The 20,659-nt window shown below is 40.8% G+C and overlaps 1 protein-coding gene across 9 annotated transcripts in view; it reads right to left on the bottom strand.

Annotated features, from left to right (window-relative positions):
• sox6 (SRY-box transcription factor 6) overlaps window positions 1-20,659 on the bottom strand; it is a 135,135-nt gene that overhangs the window by 49,620 nt on the left and 64,856 nt on the right. For all 9 annotated transcript variants that reach the window (XM_078247870.1, XM_078247894.1, XM_078247842.1 and 6 more), the window contains 3 exons: window positions 18,244-18,333; window positions 8,059-8,231; window positions 6,275-6,343 (listed from right to left, as the gene is read on the bottom strand). In XM_078247870.1, the coding sequence (XP_078103996.1) occupies window positions 6,275-6,343; window positions 8,059-8,231; window positions 18,244-18,333 (332 nt within the window). The remainder of the gene's footprint in view (window positions 1-6,274; window positions 6,344-8,058; window positions 8,232-18,243; window positions 18,334-20,659) is intronic.

The following is a 20,659-nucleotide window of genomic DNA, read 5'->3' as shown; positions in this document are numbered from 1 at the left end:
CCACTAAATTAAATTATTTGTATCCAAGTGTCAATATATTAAATCAAAGGGGCTAATGAGTAGGGGTCACTGCCTTCTTTTATCTTCAGTTTTGCATGTGCACATCTTCATCAGCTAACAGTCTCCTTAAATGGAGGATGAACATGCTGGACTGAGCCTCCCTGGGCGAGAGCCAAGCCCGTCTGACTAGGCTGTTAATGCCCCCACATAATCCTACAAGCAGGCTAACATAGAGCTCTTCAACACAAGGGAAAGCACTGGCAGTGCGGCATCCACACAGACACGTGTGTGCACACAGCAGCACACTTAAACACACATGATCATTTCCCTGCTTTATTATTCTCTTATAATCATGCTAACAGTTCCAATCTTGCTGTGCTAATTGGGGGACTTAGACATTCTCTTTAACAATGTCTATTTTTGTGCCTTTTTTTTTTGCCACGGCATTAATAAGAGTCTCACACAGAGAAAATCATTTGTGCCGGGGATACAACAAAAGCGTCTGAGAATACACAAATTAGCGCTCTTATCTTTGTGCAATTACCACACAGCCCTGTGTTTATTTAAACTCATCTGATTGATTTAAAATATTTACCATAATGGTGTAGTTTAGGAGTCTTTGCTTCTCTAAATTGGTAACCAAATAGTCTCAGTGCATTAAATTACTGCATTAGATTGGATAGCATCCATATTCCTTTTTATAATAACAAAGAAGTGATTACAGACCAGTACTACTAAAAGCTAATTTATCATACAGGCCAAAGCCAATTAGACAGAATTGTTTTTGCTCATGCTAGGAGAACTGGTTAGATAACAATTTGTTCAGCACTAGAAAAGAAATAGAAAAGTTGAATGCTTTGCTACAGGACATTGCACACTGAGTCCGAACTTTTTCGCACGTTAAAAAAATAAATACGATTGTTTAATGACTTTTGTCCGTCATAAAAAATGCGAATGTGGTTAATTTTCTGCGTTTTTTCGCATCCGTATCAAGCAAGTGAACATAAAAAAAAGAGCTCTGCATAGAAATGATAACGGTCTCTGCAGCAAACCAGAACCATCAGGCTGTGTGGGGCTTGTGAGCTTGTAGTAAACCGTTAATACAGTTTGATACAAGCCAATTATTAGGGGGCAACTGCTTCTTAGTGGCAAATACCTTACATTGACTTGATGATTTAGGTTGCAACAGGACTGTGACCTTGAGCATCCTGAGCATACAGCTGAAACACACTGGAATGGCATCACAGCAAGAATGTGAAAGTCCTTGAGTGTCACAGCTAAACACGGGCTGGATTTAATTGAAAATATGTGGAATGACTAGATGATCACTGCTGGTCAAGCTGGATGTGAGGCATGACAGATGTCTTACATCTAGCTTGACTAATCTTGACCACATCGGCACATAAAATCCAGATTTGCCAAGCTAATACATATGTTTCCAGAGAACCTAAACTTTGGCCTCTGCCAAAAATGTATATAACTAGATAGATGGCACTGTTGGGGGGAGGGAGCAATACATATATAAGGGGAGCAATACATACGTAATTTCCTATCACAATTTATAGATTGATTTATTTTGGTTCAAACTAAAGCAACAGCCACCATAAAACAAGAGTGTGTTTAACTGGGCAGACTCAACAGCCACTGAATACACTGTGGTTTCTTTGTAACAGAGGGAAATAGGAAACCCATGTCCAACTGATTAAAACAAACTTATGTCCAGATTTTATTTTGTCTTCGAAAAATATATTAACTGAACGTAAATAGCGGTAAGTAAGATCATTTTGTCTGTATTATAACGTAGTGTTCGAAAATACGTTGCTGCTGTAATTGAATTTCATCTTTAATCTCAGGACCTTTAGCATCTTACCATTGAACGTCTGCATGCCCCCCACTGTTTATTTACACCATTAAAAACACGTGAGAAAGCCTCTAAGGCTTGTGTGTGCAGTAGACAACAAAATACTGGCCTTTTTGCTTTCAATCTCCGGATTTTCTTTTTAAATGGAAGGGATACACACATTCTGTATGTGTGTTTGTATATCTTTGTGGACACAAGGTAAAAGATAGAATGTAGAGGCACAGATCACGTGTGTGTACATACAGTGAGGTTGGAATTTGAAGCTAGGTCATGTGAGAACGAAAGGTCAAAGGGAGATAAATAAATCCAGACCTGGTTGATGAACAGATCATTTAAAGGTTTCGAAAACAGGTGTGTAGACAACATTGTAGACAATGGCCTCCATAGAAATGTATTATCTCTCCAATCTTGGATCTCACAGTGTACTCAGGCCAGGGTTGGCACATCAATGCCACAGCCAATGACAAATGACGATGTCATGATATTGTGATATTTTTAATGGATACAAAGACATTTGGATTAAAAGTGTCCCTCTGTTTCATCTGAGGAGCTCTGTTTTCTCCAGCCTGTTTGTGAAGATAAAGTTCACCCTGACCTTTCCGCCAATATTTATTCTCTTGATGTGTGTATCAATGCTTGGGTCCCTATGTGCCTGTGTACTATACACGATCACCTCTGTGCATGTGTATGAGTATCTGCGTGAGAGAGTCAAACCATGGTTTGTATCTTAACAGACCCATTCTTGAGGAATGTATGAACTGGGGTCATTACCTTGTGAGAGGAGGGCTATGGACAGTACTTTCACTTGAGTATCATAGAGCTCCACATCTTATGAGGGTGTTTTATTTTGTGTCCAGAAAGACTTTTATAGACTGTTCTGTGGTGACCACTCTGATGCTGCTCATGCCTCCTGCACACCGGCTGCGTGGCATGAGCGTGGCGTTTCTGTTGCGTGTGAGTTGTGCACCAGAAACGTGTCTGATGCGGCGCTGCTGCTGCTAGCCTTGTACAACATATGTGTACAGACACATATCTGTTTCCCATTGATAAAATGAAATACCATGTTAAACATAAATATATACTGATTTGATTACAGCAAAGACAACGTCGGCAGTATTGACGGCAAAATAGGCTACAGAATATTTCATCCTGTATTGACAGGTGCAATATTTGAAAACCTATAATTATTTATTATTATTTTTTTTAAAATTAGATTTATATATCTGCATTTATGTCAAAACCTAGAGACTTTCAAACATCAAAATGTCATTTATTAAATGTATTTGTGTCAAAATGACAACTTTTTCGTATTCTATTTTGCCTGGAAACACTTCCAACACGCTTGCATGTCGCGTGAAAAATAGGCGTCAGTCTTATTTCTAGCATGCATGCGTTTTCGGCGCGGCTGAGACGTTTGTGTCACGCAGGCAGTGTGCAAGCTCTAACCTGTTAACATGGGAGCCAAAATAAAAACGGACACGCCACGCAGCTGACACGCCATGCAGCTGACACACTCACACCGCACACCCAGTGTGCAGGAGGCCTTAACATGCACCTTGCCTTTAACTCTCATGTACTGTAACAAGAAAATTCAGAAGAAAGATTGTGCTAACCAAGTGAAGCAACACTCTGGTGATCAACATGATGCTGTTTATGATCTGCTGTGGCTGCTCATCTATTAGGAGCAAGACAAAGTGGACGTGATGAGGAGAGGAGACTCAAATAACGCTCTCATCATTTCTATTTCTATTTATTTCTTTTTGTAATCTTCCAGTGCCTACACACAGACTCAGAGAGATAAGTAACTTATGAGAATGAGATAAACCAGTTCTCTGCTAATATCTATGTTTAATTGTCATGTGTCTTGGTGGTGTTTCAAATTTTCTACTAAATCAACTTAAGAGTTAATCTCATCCTGGGATTGAATTAGTGCCAAAACGATTTCAACGACAAGGATGGTCTGAAGGAATACAAACAAGCTGAGGGAAAAACACACAAAGCCTTGGGCTTTAACTTTTGATAAGCCCCTAACACTGCAATCAAAACATCTGCTATCTTAAAACAAGTGACATTCTAATCCCAAAGGACAAAGACTAAATCTCTATCCCTCTCTTGTAGGAATAATGGGAAAGGATAAAAAGAGAGATGGCTATTCAAAAAGGGAAACTTGATTAAACTGCATGCTGCATTGCTCCAAACCTCACTAACTAAACCTCTATAACTACACACTTCTGACGGATTCCCTTCAATCCACATGCAAAAAAAAACCTTGAAAGAACACGTATAGCATGCCAACAAGAGTCTCCACTTGCAGTCCCCATGGTTTTATTGTTTAGACAGTTTACAATGATGTGATCAGTTACATCATCAACACGAGACCTGAGCTTAGGGCTCTCTCTTGGCTTTCTCCCTGAAGCCAAAACAGAAGGACTTTGATGGCCACTGGGGTCTCCAATAAAGTTTTGTGCTCTCCATTCTAATAGCAGAGTAACTCAATCCCCCAACACTGCTTACCACATACATGCTGGAGGCTTGTTTACAGAACTAATTAAGTCAAAGCTGTTATATATTAAAATGTCCAGAGCATTTTTAAGAGGCAGCAGTAATGAAAACAGAGTGGCAAAAATGCTTCACTAACTTGCCCCTGACTCTTTTCTCTACCCTCTTCTCTACTCCAACTCAAGAGGAGTGGCCATCACCACTCTGGGTATTTGGAGAAACTAGGTTAGGGAGAAAGAACATCTTCTGCTTTAAAGGACTTGCTGTTGGCTAAACAATGTTGCACACGATCAAACTTATTTGAAGTATTGAGAGCGATCCCCGTTTGTTCTCTGGTTGTGTTCTGTCTGCAAGGTACAGCTAGCAGAGGCTATTGGGCAGTGGACCAAATGGTCTGACCATGGGACTCTTTTATTTAAATGTGTTTTTTTTTTTTATATGGGAAGATCTGTGGCAAATTTGGTCAAGGGAGATGCTGGCTAACTGGGCTCTGCAAGAAAGGACTTTACTTGTATCTCTGTTCAAGTGGATATTTAGAAGTACGTTCCCATACAGACTCAACCCCCTGCCCTCTCAAAGCTATGCATCAAGGGGAATCTTCAGGTATCATTTGCCTGTAACTTTGTGATGAAAGCAAGGGCCTTTAAAAGTGAGATGTATTAGAGCTGTGCCCTTATGCTCAATGAGCATAAGTAAAGAGCCCTCCATGATACGAGTAGCCCCTCAGTAGTGTATAAGGTACTTCATTTTAGAGTGTTGTGCTCTGTGCTTCTCTTCAGTTGAATTATTTTCCTTATAGACTGTCCACTGTTGAAGTGAAAGTTTCAGGCGTGTGGCTTCACAAGACCATGTTGACAGTACGGCCTCTCTCTTGAAAGAGGCATTTCGATGTCCTGGCAGTAAATCTGGTTGTTGCACTAAATGATGTTTGAAATGAGAAGTTTGCAGCAACCTGTGTATGATGCCCCATAAGGAGAAACTGCTCTTTGCAGTAAAAAACTATCTCATGTGAAGAGTGCTAAAAGGTGCCAGAGGAACAATTTGTTGCAAGTAAATGTTTGAGGAGGTCGGGATAAAAAAAAAGGGAAAATGAAAGGACAAGACAGGGAGTCATCAGTAAAAAGAACAAGCAGTGGAGGAGGAGGTGAATGGAGAAGGATGTGCCTGACACTAAGCACACCCAGCAGGATAACGTTAGCCTCACACAGGCAGGTTCACAGCCTTGACCACTGAGCCAGTGGCCACCCCTGCATAACCTTGTACTGTCTGACCATGTCCAGCTACATGTTGCCTGGGTGGTCTTTCACTACACCACTTGGCACTGTATCACATAAAGGTGCACACAAACATTGTCAGCCACACAGCATAATGAGAATGTAAGTTTCAGTAGCTCTTGTGTTGTGCCAAAGCTTGCCACATTGCCCTTCTGAGGCCGACTTGCTTTCAGAGGCATTTACCAGCTTCTTTCATGTCCCCCACCTCCAGGCTCTTCTCCATCAACAGGACTCATTAGCTGTTGTTGGCTTCCCCCCCCCCCCCCCCCCCCCTCCATCTCTTTTTTTGTTCATTAAGATGTGCTAATTATTCTCCTCCATATTTTAAAGCCCTCCCGATTACCAACAGGCAATTAACATTTGATGAGAGTGATGAATGTTAGTGTGACACAAAAATTTAATTTTTTTTAAAGAAGAAAAAGATGACAAGGAGAGGTTAACAGAAGTAAGCAATGGCATTTACTTTAATGTCTAATTGTATTGATCTGTGCCATTAAATCCAGACATATGGCTCATGGTGAAAGTGGCAGTGCACCAGTCACACAGAGGAGGAAAAAAAGGGTTGTAGTAATAGGCATGGAAGGAGTGAGAGGTGTAAGCTGCTGAGTGTTAGGGAGCCAACAGAAACACATTCACCGACCTGGATCTGTTGCTGGAGGAGGTTGATTTTGTGCTGCTGCTGCAGAAGCTGCTGCTGTTGTCTTGCAATCTGGTTGGAAAAAGAAGTAAAGACAGGAAATTAAATTTCTCCTGGTTAAAACTGACATAAAGAAGAGTAGGAGCTAAAATCATGTCATACCGTACTTTTGCTTTCTTTCTTTTTTTGGACAACATTATATACAAAAGAAAGTACAACACCAGAGATAGTGCTCCTAAATGCAATCCAGGCCAGTTATAGTATATAAGAATATGTTAAAATGAAAATAATAAAGAGGACAAAGTAACAGATTAATGAGAGTGAATAATATTACATTTCTTTTCTTTGACAAAATATGGTTTTATAACCAAATTGCTGCAAAATCTGACCAAAACATTTTGAATTTCTAAACGAACATGAAACAAACTTTACTGAACTGCACTGTCAGAATGAGTGTTAAAAGAGAATTAATGATTTAGGGGACAGAGGAACATGGTTATGACGGAGATAACTGGTGCAGGCAGTGTACGGGTGACAGAGGTCCCTGCCGCCCCTGAGTGACGAGCAGCCACACCGCAATCCTTCTAATCCCAGCAGTCCCCCTTTCTACATGCCCACTTCATTGAGCATGACAGCCTAGTTTTAAGTGTCATTTAATTTTCATTTTTAAATATAATTACAAAGTGTTCACTGTAAGATATCGGCCGTCTGCAAATGTGTCAAGATTAATTTGTGCTGGCTTCCTCACGAGTGTCAACAGTTAATTACTGTGTTGTATCTTGATGGCTTGATGACATTCTGGCTCTCAGCAGGCTTCTTTCCCCCCCTCCCCCCACTCCCCCTCTTTCCCTCTCACTCTCTTTATTAATATTCTTCCATTTTGAAACAAGATCGAATAATAAAATATCTTATATCACTGTTCATTTATGCTGCAAATGTCCACAAAGCCTACAGAGTTGAGTGTAGTTTGCAAATGAACATCATTGATTGAAAAAGAAATCAATACTGTTAATGTATTATTAGTGTACTATGACCAAATGCATCACTCCAAGCTATATGGCCTATCTCTTCATTTACCACAGGAAGGTCTGAGAGTGTGTTGAGAAAACTCTGAGTGAACTCCTTGCTGATAATTGACTCATAGCCATTAGGGTGGCTGGTGATAATAAAAGTGTCGCCCGTGTGGATAGTTTGTGTCCTTATTTCTTCCCAGACATTAACACACTTCATGGCCTCTGCTAATTTGCTGATTTGTACAATATGGCTCATTGGCCTGATTTGTGCTGCACATCTAATGCCATGCTTGTTCTAATAGGAGTCGATTTATAAGATATAGAGGACTTCCATGTTTAATATAACGTTTAATTTGCACATTCCCTCGCATTTGTTAGTACAAGCCATAATAACATTTTTCCTACCACACAGCATAAATGTGGGTGAGAGAGCATGACTGAATTATCTGAGGCAATATAGAATATAACATCTCTTAAATCTAATATTATTCCAAATTCCTAAAGAGGAGTAAGATTTTACTGGCATATTTCAGGCATGAAATTTAATATGAAATAGACTCAAATTATTATTTTTTTTAAATGTATTTAATGGGGTTTATTATAGAGACAAATGGGAAATAGAGTAAACAAGATTAAAGGAGGAAGGGGTATTAATGTTTTCAATAGGAAGGAGAGAAAGACGTGTGGGAATATGGTGAGGGGGAAAAAGACTATTACCTGGGGTGTAAAATCGAGATACTGTGAATGTGAGAAAAGGAAACAGTGAGCAGTTACCTGCTCCTGCTGCTGACGAGCTAACTCCATTTGCTGCCTCTGTTTCTCCATCTGTGAGGCGGCGAGCTTCTTCTGTTCATCGTGGGCAGCCAGAAGCTGCTCACGCAGGCTGATCAGCTGGCTGATCATTGTGGAGAGCTGGTGTTCCTTTTCTGCTAGGCTCTCTGGAGTACCTAGTGAGGGAAGAGAGAGAGAGATGTCAGGACTAGAAAGGATACATACAGAAAAAATACACATAAGGTTTGACAGTGGCCAGGACTAAATAACCAGGGTGTAGGCTTTTGTAAAAAAAATAAAAAAATAAAAAATAAAAAGCCTGCAGAAGGCCTCGGCCATTATACACTGTTAAATATAGAAAAGTGACCATGCTGCACACGCTGATCATCATATTTTGCTATAGTACTGTTCACAATATATTGTACAAAGAAAACCACACAGGCAGCAACCAACTGCAGTGAATTCACTACAAAGTGTTAAGGTCACACACAGCCTGGATTTATCTATTTGCTTTAGCTTGTGTTTACAGCTTTCACAGGAAGAAAGAGAAGACATTGTTCCCGACATAAAGACTAAGAGCTGCGGTGCGCTGTCAAACTGAGGTGGCAGCTTATGTCAGACTACCAGGGGTGAATACAGTATAGAGAAAGTGTTAAGAGTCAGTGTTAACCTCCAAACTATAGTTCTTCATTGTATGGCCATTCCAGCAAACCATTAGAGGAGGAACTCCTCACAGACTACTGAACAGATTGTTCAACAATCACAATCATCATTAAAGGGAAAACTGAACAATACACTTTATTTTTGTATCTGTGTAGCTACTGTATGCATACTTGAAAAAGAAAAGCACTGACAGACCAATAGGATTACTTCTCTCTCTACAGTCATATGTCCGCGCTGTATGTGATAGAGAGAGCGGCTCCGCTGCACTGCTCTCTCCCTCCGCCTAATCAATGCTAAGTGATCCTACCATTGACTTACACCGCCAACATAATTGCCAGTGAGAGGCTAGACAGTAACTCACTCTCCTCCCACTGCACTCTTGTGTGACAAGCTGATCTGGGAGAATGTACAAAAAAAAGAGATGGGAAAACCGGCAGAAGAAAGGGAGAGACAGTAAGAGAGAGAGAGAGAGAGAGAGAGAGAGAGAGAGAGAGAGAGAGAGAGAAGGATAAAGCATAGAGAAAACAGTACAGTGAAGTCTGGCCTTGGGCCAGCAGGAGCTGAATTCTTTCCTGGGTGTCTTCCTCTTGTCTCTGGCCACATCTGTCTTGAGTTTCTCCGAGAGCTCCCAGGGGCCCTCTTTATTCAAACTATTTTAATTTGACTAAACACCTGATTTATTTTATCTCTCCGATGAGGAAAGCTGTTTGTCTTAATAGGGCTTGTCAACCTCCAGAACCCATTCAGGGCAATTTACTGGCAGGCTTGTCTGAACCTCGGTTCGCCTCGCTCTGCCTCCGCTGCCTGCTGCAATGGAAGAGAGCTGCAATTCTCCATTTATCCTCCTAACGAAAAAAAAAAAAAAAACACCTAAAGCAGCTATTCATTGGGCCTGTGTGCAGTTTCTAAGGCCTGAATTGACTTCTTATTCACCCGACTACACTTGTTGTGAATAGCTTATCTGTAAAATTGATACAATCAGCACCAATTTTATTAACCTTTGGCTGTGTCCATGAAGGAGCTGCCTTTAACAGGTCACTAGCAAGATACATCAGTCGTTGTCACAATAAATCACAGCTATCAATACTGTGCTGGGGAGAAGGTAGGGAGGAGAGAGAGAGAGAGAGAGAGAGAGAGAGAGAGAGAGAGAGAGAGAGAGAGAAAGAAAGAAAGAATCCAGATGAAGGTGATGGTCATCAGGCCTCGAGGCCGGCATAGATAACCTTGAGTTGGAATCAAACATCTGGACTCAATGACACCTTCTGAGCGTGAGAATTACAACTTTTGTTTTTTTTTTAAGATTATTTTTGGGGCATTTTTTCCCTTTATTAGATAGTGACAGTGGATAGACAGGAAAGGTGGGAGAGAGATGGGGGATGACACGCAGCAAAGGGCCGCAGGTCGGACTCGAACCCGGGCCGCTGGAAAGGACTCAGCCTACATGGGGCTCTTACTGGGTGAGCTAGAGATCGCCACAACAACTTTTTCAGATGATCGCTCACTACTTTAGGAGTGTCAATACTGTAAAAATAAATAAAAAATAAAAAAAATCGATCACTGGAATGTAAAGCACATATATTGTGTGTCTGTGGGCATGAATGTGCAGAGGGACTAGCGCTAAGGGTCCACAGAAGGATTTGATGGAATAGTCTGAGAGTGGAGAGCTCAGTCCTGCCCGAACACCAAAAGAATACTAACAGAGGGCCCATTGTTTTGATGTTGAGCTGAATTGTGGGAAGTCTAGACTGCCGCACTGGACTACAATTTGGACCTTCCCTCTTTAATTTTAATCTTAATTATTCAAAACTTAGTTCATTTGTTTTTTGTCTAATCCAATGCTGAAATATCAACAAGAATTATTCAGATTAGTGATGAATGCTGAAGATGAAATATCTAAACATAAAGACACTGTGGAAGAATTTCACCTTCAAGACTGTACAAAGCTTAGTAGAAAATCAGGCGCATATGTTTTTTGTTGGGTGGTTAGTGTAAAAATCTCTTTCTTCCTGCTTTAAATTATGGATCAGCTTTAAAAAGCAGATAAAACTTTTATTGGGTGGTGCAGAAGAGGAGAGTCGTGGTCTGTGTCTGACCAGCCTGCTGACAAAAGAGGCCGTTTCCTGCATATTGCATGGCTTTTAACAGCGGTGGGGCTGGGGTCTGCCCGTTAACATGTCTCCTCACATTGCGCTTTCGACGGCAGACAGACAGCCCAGAGATGGCTTGGCGCTACATAAACCCCAGCAGTCGGCCCAGACCTAACATGTTGTGACATCCTCCTGTTAGACGACTGAAGCCCAGTAGGACAATACCAGCCTGACACAGGAAGAGGATCCCAGGAGTTAGCGGTCAAGCTGTGCTGGCACTTTTCTTGTTTTTTTTCTTTTCTCAGGCCACTGTGTTAACTTCAGAGATGCTAGATTGACACATAAGAGGAGGAGACGGTAAAGCTGTGTTGTTAAGTTTCAGCGCATTCAGCATTCACCTTTTTAGATTTCTGCCTCTTTTAAACGTCGCAAAGTAGGGCAGAAAACATCAACGACGGGTGACTAAATAAATGATAAGAGGAAAACAAGCAGAGCCATGGTTGCTTGGGGAGGGATGGGGGTATTTGAGCCTTGGGGTCTTTGGATAAAAGGCACTTTGTAGGGGTGCGATTTGTTCTGTCCAATACCCACATCTCCCTCTTTCTTGGCTCCCTCCTCTCTGCTCTAATCAAGCAGTCTCTAATTTGGGTTCCAAGTCCAGTACCGGGGAAAAAGAAGGAGGCTTGTTACTTTGAAGAGTCCCGAGTGAATAACACAGATAAAAGATTCAGGCACAAAAAAAGAAGAAAAGTGAGGGAGGGTGAGGGTGAAAAGGGAGAAAATCACAAGGCACCCTATTCTCTTCCTTTCCTTTGGTTAAGACAGCTGAGCCATTATGACCAGTTCTGAATTGAGTTTTCTAGCACCAGAAGACTGGAATTTCTATGTGTCTCTATCAGTCAGCTATTGTGGATGCTTCCATATGCTGCAAGCCCATCCTAAGTAAATTAAGACTTGTCTTAATGCTCCGATTGTACCAAGCTGTAGCCACAGACCGCACATAGCTTGAATGCCTTGTGTTCTCTCTCTCTCTCTCTCTCTCTCTCTCTCTCTCTCTCTCTCTCTCTCTCTCTCTCTCAAAGTGTGTGAAAATCGACATGAGTATGTACAGATGTGTGTTGCGTGCTGCTCCAATCGATAAAAAGGTGCATGCCTTTCAGTAAATGTGCACGTGTGTGAACTCTAAGTTCATGTGACCCTTTGTCCATTCTTTCTGTGGAAAACACAAAGAGCCAATTCAGTTGCGGCAAATAGCATTATTGGTACCTTCTTTAGTGTTCAAAATTAAGATTTTTCTGCCCACATACCTTTCCTCAAAACCATAAAACTGCTTCAACAAAAACATGAACCCAATCTTTGTACCATACTCACTTTTCTGATATTGAATATGACTGAAACATGTTATCATTTGCTAAGACAAATATGTCATATTGAGGATCTAGATTGGCAGAAAACCAAGCTAGAATAACAAGAGCTAGTTTTATGGTTTCCCTTCGCTTTTAACTACTATATACACGTGCTCAACAATGCAACAAGGCCGTATGTGTTTCCAGTAATGTGGTGTTAACGCGTCTCCATGCCCTACAACCAAGACAATATGAGCAACAGCTGTTTTACCTGGCTTGCTGCCTCTGTCATGATATAAAAGCTGTTAATCTTGCCAATAAAACCCCATTAACAAGCATGAGCAATGACTCACAAGCACATGTCATCCACTGGCAGCAGTGATTCTCAGTCCCTACACTTTCCTGTATGGTATACACACATAGGCTAATTCACACCGAGAAACTGCCCAACATCTTGAATAAAATGTCAGATCTTCTCAATATTTTAAAACGACTTAAACGTATGTGCTTGAGACTTGTAACAGCTTTTTACTTGCTAATGGCAGACTGGTATTATGTTTCTTACAGTATATATATATATATATATATATATATATATATATATATATATATATATATATATATATATATATATATATATATATATATACACACATCTATCTGTATGTGTGTGTACATGTATTTGAGACACTTTTACGGAATCAAGATCATTTAAATGGCTCAGCAGACGTTTTAAAAAAAAAAATACTCTGATTGGCATATGGAGAGGTTATTAATAAAAGCACACTTCATCTACTGTGGTTTCGCTGTTCATGCCTAACACTGATGGAGACTAATATTTTGATGATAGAGGAAGCGTCACTCTTAAGTGTAATTATGCTAATGGAGAGCTCCAGCACTTCACTGTCTACCCATGACACTGGACAAGGTACTTCATCAAAGCCAAGATAGAGGCTCGACCTGAACATATTACTCCACAGTGACATTGAAGTTCACTCCGAAGACAAAAAATAAATAACTCAGCACAGAAACTTTACTTCTGGTCTTTCAGTTATTGAATACATCATTCTTTGCCTCTGTAATACAGTGCAGCATATCAGAGATCCTAGCACCGTAAGGGATATTGCATGTATGCAAGGCAGCATAGATTACATGAAAACAAAGATGGTCTCCAATCCTTCTATTCATCTCGTATGGCCTTCATGGTGATGAGTCTGACCTGTGTGCCCTTAAAATAGAAAAGTTTTCAAGGTCTCTCTCTTACAAAGCACTTAAAGCCTGCAATACAGTGTTCAAGGCAACAGCTTACTGTCTGCAAAACCTTGGAAGTGAATTAGTTAAGAGTTAGATGTTATCTCATTCTTTTCACAGAACACATATTCATATATAAAGCTGATACAAGAATAATGTAGGTATTTCAAAAGACTTTGAATTGTTGTCTTTGATGGATAAGTGTGTCAACAATACCTGTGTTTTCTCTGGCTTTAATTCAGATCACAAGTGACAGGAAATAGTTAGGAAGCAAACACAACTGAGACCAGTACATCTATTTACAAGTATATAAGAACACCTGCTTAGTTCTTAAGCTGCCAAGGTTGTAGTAATTAGACTACTTGGCTCTATACCAGAAGTTGTTGCTTTGTTTTCTGTGTTAGTTTTCTGTCACTATTTATACTCCATGTATGTAAATATGTGTAAATTAAGCTGCTGATTGGTATTTAAACCCCACCTTAAAAAAAAAAGTAACTCTAAACTCAAATAAAAGCTGTGTGATTGGTAACAGGCTGTGTGGAAATTCTAACATAGGAAAGAATAAGTCAGAATGTCTTTGTGCTATAATGCATGTTTTTTCTTCAACAACTGGAGTATAATGGGAGGAAGGGCCATAAAAGAAATGGACGTTGTTCATGCAATTGGAGAAGGTCGAGGTAAAAATACAGTTGGTTTGAAAAATCTGAATACCTCTTTTGGCAATTTTGCATGCACTTTTGAGACAATTCAGAGTGTTCAGAGGGCACTATCTGTTCATATCCTTAATATTAACGTAGGTCAGCCCTTCAGCAGTTTTTCATGGCCGCAAGGATGCCATTTGCTGAGGGAAAGCTGGTGAATGTTTCAGGGGAGTGTCCTTTTATAAATGACAGGTGTGTTTTTGTCAGCTACGTGAATGTTTTACATTCTCTTCAAATGAAAACAGGAGTAATATGCTTGTTTCCATGAAATGTATCATACAACTTTAAAAGTGATTAGTTAAACAAACCATTACAAACCACTGGAATATAATTCAAAACGCAAACAGAGAGCTCTATCCCTATCACACACAAATACACGAGCACAGCACTTCCTTTTTTACCTCCATTGCCACAAGCTAAATTCCTCAATTCATTAGAGGAGAAAAACACACAGTCCAACACTCTCATACATTCATCTGGCAAATGTGGCCTGAGGAATAATGATTTACTGTTGCTCATATTTCACCTGAGTGCACAGGGCAAACAGTTGACTGAAGTGTTGTGGAGAAAATGCTAACTGAGGCATTTTTGACTCGAGCAACTGGACAGACACTGTTTTGTGTGAATGTTTTTGTATGTTTGGGTAAATATAATATACACAATAATTATATACAGTATGTTGTAAAAACAATTCTTTTACTAGGCTACTTGTTTCTATATAAGTCAGTGTCACTGGGAAATGTGTGCACAGATATTGTGCTGTGCATCTCCATTGGCATCACTTTATGGAAGCCATTAGGAATAAAGTTTCATTTTAAAGTGAATAATCGTGTTTTGAAGCTAACCCACATGGCTGAACAATATGGGCTCTGTGTTCACACAGTGGACTCCTGTCTGTCTGTGCAGGACTAAAGCCAGCACAGGTAGGGCCAACATCAAATCAGTCTCAGCTGCCGCCCCGGCCCTGCCCTGTGATCTCCTCCTAAAGAGCTTCTACTTATCTGCCTGCCGCAGGACTGTCTGTGTGCACTCGACCACTGTCATGTTGACACCATTCTCAAATTGATTGTGACAGTGCAAGAGCCTCAATTTTTCTGCTTCAGAATTCAAGCTGCCATTTCAACGCTAGTGTACAATGTTAAGCTATTTTCTTATTTACATTTTTTTTTTTTTTTTGCAAATTCCAAGAGAATGAATACAGCTTGTGTTCCAATTTAGTAACCACATATTTTCCTTCAGTTTGGGTAAATGCTTGAGCATTTTGCTTCTTTTTTTTTCTCCCAACGGGGGTCCGGGAAACTGCCGCTCAGCAGGGAAACAAACAGCTCTGTTGAGTATGAGGCTTAAAGACCCTGCACATAGCAAGCATGCAACAGAGAGCAACCTTATCTGCTTTAGGACACTGTGTACTATATTTGTATACATTCAACACATGTATGTATGTATGTATGTATGTATGTATGTATGTATGTATGTATGTATGTATGTGTATGCATATACATAGTGAAATAATGATTCTAAGTGTCCGAAATCATGTGAAGAATGGGGGCTTTTAATTTTTTTTAAAGAGACAAATTTTCTCTTTGAGGTTATATAATTGTAAGTGTCAAGTCTAAGTATCCACGTGTAAAATCTTTTTTTCTCTCCACCTCTTGCACTCCTCCTTCCACATTGCCTCCTATTATCTGCTACTTTCTGTGGTTTGGATCCCTTCCAGTCGGCCTCCCTTTCTTGCTCTGTGGTTATGTTCAGGAGATTTCATCTCCCTGCTTCATCGTTCCTGCAGATTGACAGCTAAGCTCAGGTATGAAAACAAACAGTTAGCTCTGGAATTGACTGGTAAAAAGAAATCCGCCACTAATGCTCCTTCGCAAACCCTCCTTTTTGCCTGCCCCTGCTGATGCTAAGCCCTAACAGCATACAAGAAAAAGGCAGATGGAGATTTGAGATCATTAACCCTTAATAATACCATTCTACATGTCTGGTTTAAGCACACTGCCGCTACTGGATTAGTGAGCTTGTTTCTACTGACTCGGGAACCTAAAAAATATCTTTACCTCGGAAGCAGCACACCCAAACACCCAAATGACATTAAGCTTTAATTATAGATGTGTCATCTGTAAGTGGTAAATGGCTGGTTGGGTTTGCAGACCTTTAAAGCAAATCTCTGATGTTGTTGATACTATTGTTTTGTTTTGTTTGTTTACTGTACATGCATGTTCACCTCGACAGGATAAAGTATTCAGGGCATGTTTGAACACAACTGCAGCAAAAGAATGTCTTTCTTTTCATGGGTAAAAGCCTCGGGTCAAATTCTGTCACACCTATTGTTTTTCTTTTCTTTTCTTTTTTCCTAGAGCGAGACTCAATTATTTCCTCACCAGTCAGATTCCACCACTTGCCTCTGCAATAACTCAATTACTTGTCTTTCAAGGTTTTGGTGGAACAATGTCAAAAGGTGCTCAGTTTAATTGGTTGAGGAATTGGTGAGTGATCAGCATAGAATATACAAGGCCACTGTGCCAGTAGGTACTGTAGACTTTATCTTTATCTTTATTTAAAAAGTACAGGCATGTTTTGTCTTTTGTACAGATTTTAACCTAACATTTAATGGAACCTCTGATTCATCATGATACTTTAGATCTTAATCATAAGGTATATTCTGCTAGGTACCTTTGTTTGTGTTTTAATTAGGCAGACCTTGTGCGTCTTCAACCCTGGGCATCTTTTTAATTGCCTGTATTTACATCAGGCAGACATCAAACACAGAGAGAGAGACATTTGTAAGGGGGAGCACAAAGCAGCCCTTTGAAATGTCTACAGTCATATTAAATGGCATGCTAATTAAAAATCTAAGGCTGCCACTGCGATAGAAAAAGCGTTTATATTGGTAACTGTGGTGTATAGACTTTCTCCATAACTCAACAGACAGAGGCCATAGTGTTTATTATCAGACTCCCTACCTGTTTACAGACCACCAAGTAACCTTCCCATTCCCATTCATCAAACATAAGAAATGCCCTGCCTGTAATTTAGCAGACCAGCTTTCAAAATGCTAAATCATTTTAAACATTTTACCAAGTGCACTTTGATCTACAGGGGCATGCAGGGCAGGTACAATGAATCTAGTTTATCAAGCAATGATTCATCCTTCAGTTCATTAAGGTTATTGCCAATAAATATACTTATTAGAACATTCAACAGCCTTTTTCCCCTCTCCTCTGTAATTCTCTTTAGGTGTAATTCAATAATTCAAACCAAACACGTTTTATTTATGCATGCCACGCATGTTTTATAAAAAGAATCAATAAAGCAAATGATGAAAATGACCTGCACAGCAGCGAAATGAGCTCTCTTCATAGGTTTGTGAATATTCTTCATGAAAAGTTAATAAAAACAGTTAAATGTTATATTAAGAGTTCAAATATAATGTAATGAAGGTAATCACTGAGGGAGAGTGTACGAGCCAGTGACAGCCTGGTGTTATAGGCCAGCTGGTATTGTTCTTTCCTGTGCTGTATAAACACACCAGCTCTCAGTAACAGTCAGTGCTATGGACTGAGCAGCAGCCCTGCCCATCCTCAGCCCACCTTCACCCTGTCATAAACAGAGATTTTGGGGGAGTGCTGAGTTGCGCTTTGCAGTGCAGCACTTGATACGCTGCGTAGGGCGTTCACTGTCAGAGTCAAGACATTCCACTCAAAGGCAGGCTCAGAGACTCTGTGCGTCACCGCACCATCTCCTCTCTTAACGTCTCAGCTCAGCTATGCTCTGTTTGCATCAAGTACACTTTGGGTTCAACAATTACCAGAGCGGCATGAACGCACTGCATGTGCCAGAGCAGAGTAGCTAGGCTCAGGGCCGTCTGAAAGGACAACAACAATAAACCGCTGACAAGCACAGAGAGCCTCAGAATGAGTCTAAATGGGCTGGAATTTTGAAGACAGCACTTTGGACAGAGTTGGGCATTCCAACAAAAGATAAGGGAGGAGAGAAATGAGTGAGGAGGGCAGCCAAAGGCCTTTGTTATATTTCAGAGTACAAGGCTGTTTCTGAGATTATACAGTGCATAGATTATGTATGTCTGATAGGAAAGGTGGATTTGTTAACACGGTTTAAAGTGGTGCGTTGTAGTCCTACCTTTTACTTCTGCCAGCAGTTCACTGGTGTTGAGCCTCTCCATCTTCTCTTTCCAGTCTTTAGAAAGAAGTTTCTCCATGCATGAGGGATCTGAAAAAGAAATAAGGAAAAAATGTTAAGCAATTTGAAGGAAAAAAGATTATTTAGAGTCCCTGTTAGAGTGTAATTGTTTTATGATTATTGTGTAGTGTATATAGTTTCTATTTGTATAGTTTTGTGGATGCTGTAAATCTATTAAAAATAAAAACTTAAAGAAAGTCAGTGTATCAGATGAAAGAGAGATATTTTATTAGATGGTATTGCATGGCGGACATTAACACAGACTCAGCCCGACAGTTGAGAGATGAGCTAAGGGTGGAGTAAGGAAGGGAGCAGGCATTGTGGGGATAGCATAAGGGCAGAGACACACATTAAGTGGGAGGCAAGGAGTCAGACTGGCTATGTCCGAGCGTTCACATAGCTGCCAATGATGAAAACAATTAACATTTGTCCAGTAGACAATGAATCAGAGGAGGAATGGCTTCAATCTGCCATGCTGTCGCTGGGGTAGCTGATAAAGAACACACTGGGCCAGCTGACCCAGGCCTCCACCATCCCTGCACTGCTTAGGGGTCAGCCTGTTCCCATCAAACACCAGCAGCACAAGCAAGCCTCCACCCCTCCTCCTTGAGACACTGTCTCCACCAGAAGTGAGAATGTCTTGAACCAGATCAAGACATGCAGCCTGTCCAGTCCTGATGAGTCGGATTAAACAAGCAGCAATCCTGTACAATCCAATTCTGGCACAGCAATTAATGGACTGTCTAAACAGCTGTGCCGTTTTCAATAAAAATTGTCCTCAGGTTTCATATGGTGCCGGAGGATGATGGAATTTGTAAAATTGTGTTTCTCTAGCTTTGGAGCAAAATGCAAAACCAAAGCAGACACTAAATATTACCACAAAGCCCTGGAGCATCGTAATGAAAAGTCTAACCACATGTCTAACAGTGGATCGTTTATGAACACACTTCTGGTAACAAAAGGACACAAGTCAGAAGCATGTTAATGTTTTAAATGATGCCACAGAGGAGGTTCTTCTAAGTTTAATGTCGCTGACACGTGTTTTTGATTCAAAGTTGCACATAATGTGCAGCTCAGAAACAGGGAGACATACTGAGGAGGGCCTGTCACAATCAATATGCTGGACTCTTCCTCGACATCAAACACAGAGGAGATTTACAGTTTAAAATGTATACAAGTGTTGTTTCCTTTTATCCGTCTGTAACATCTCTTCCACAAACCAAACAATGTTGGTCCCTCTGACAAACACACTAACTTCAGAGGAACTGGGAGTAACAGGGTCAGCAGTTCTCGTGGCCTGGTTTAAGGATGGCTTTCAGAGAGATCAAGCAGAGTGACCATTTTTGTTTGATTGTCCACTTCCTCCAATGTGATGGGGGTCGACAGGACATCTTCAGCTCAGGGTCATTATAGCATTACTTCTACTTTATTGACTTTCCAATTCCCAACTCACAGTTTGTCCCCTTGACCCTGAGAGAGGGAGAGAGAAAAGGCTGAGTGTGTTGTGTGTGTGTTTGTGTGTGTTAACTCCCTCCATGGCACAGAGATCACAGATCTTAAAACAGGGGTTAAGGGCAGGGGGGGAGTAGCCGAGCTCAACTCTTCTTCTCTTCATCTCACCCCTGGGTGAGACAGCTTCCTGTCCCGGAACAACAAACTCCCCCCAAATCATAATCCTCAAACAGACCGAACAACATCAGTGCATGACATTTTCTCCCCCTAAAGCACAGAAAGGGCTTATTTTATATGTGAGTGGTGTAAAGGGGAATTAAACAAACACAGTGAGCATATGTTAATATGAACACATATGCTCTCTCTCACACACAAATACGTAAACACACGCACACTTTCATCACAGATGCTGCTCCAGCACTTGATCATTAAGGAATGCACCAACTGTTGGAGATAATGCGGTGCCAGCTTCCATTCTACTCCAGTCCTCCCCCTCCTTTCCACCTCCCTCCCAGGAGAGCTGCCGCTCCCTCACTTCTCCATCCCCTCCGCTGGGCCAGACACGACCTGCCAAGTCCTCCAACAGGAGAGACTACAGCTGGAATGCACCGCTGTCCTCCCTGCCTTCCACCTGGGAGAGGTGAATAATGACCTGGATTAGTCTATAAAATAACTCTCAAACATCTTTCAGTGTTCGAACAGCGTGGACAAAACAGGCAACCAAAAATGGATTTGGTGAAAGCAGAGTAACCTTTGCGCAGGCGTGCTCGAGGAACAGTAAATGAGTCAGATGTCTGGCTTTTTTCAAAGCACCCTTCCGCAGCCTATTTTTCAGAAGAATTTAGATTAATAGGAGGAATGCTATTTCAGTTTCTAAAATGTCTGTCTGTTTTTTTCTGGAGAA

This window comes from Sander vitreus, chromosome 1, assembly GCF_031162955.1.
Source record: "Sander vitreus isolate 19-12246 chromosome 1, sanVit1, whole genome shotgun sequence".
Taxonomy (NCBI): domain Eukaryota; kingdom Metazoa; phylum Chordata; class Actinopteri; order Perciformes; family Percidae; genus Sander; species Sander vitreus.
Note: the sequence above shows the minus strand (reverse complement) of the source record. Positions and strands in the feature narration are given on the sequence as shown.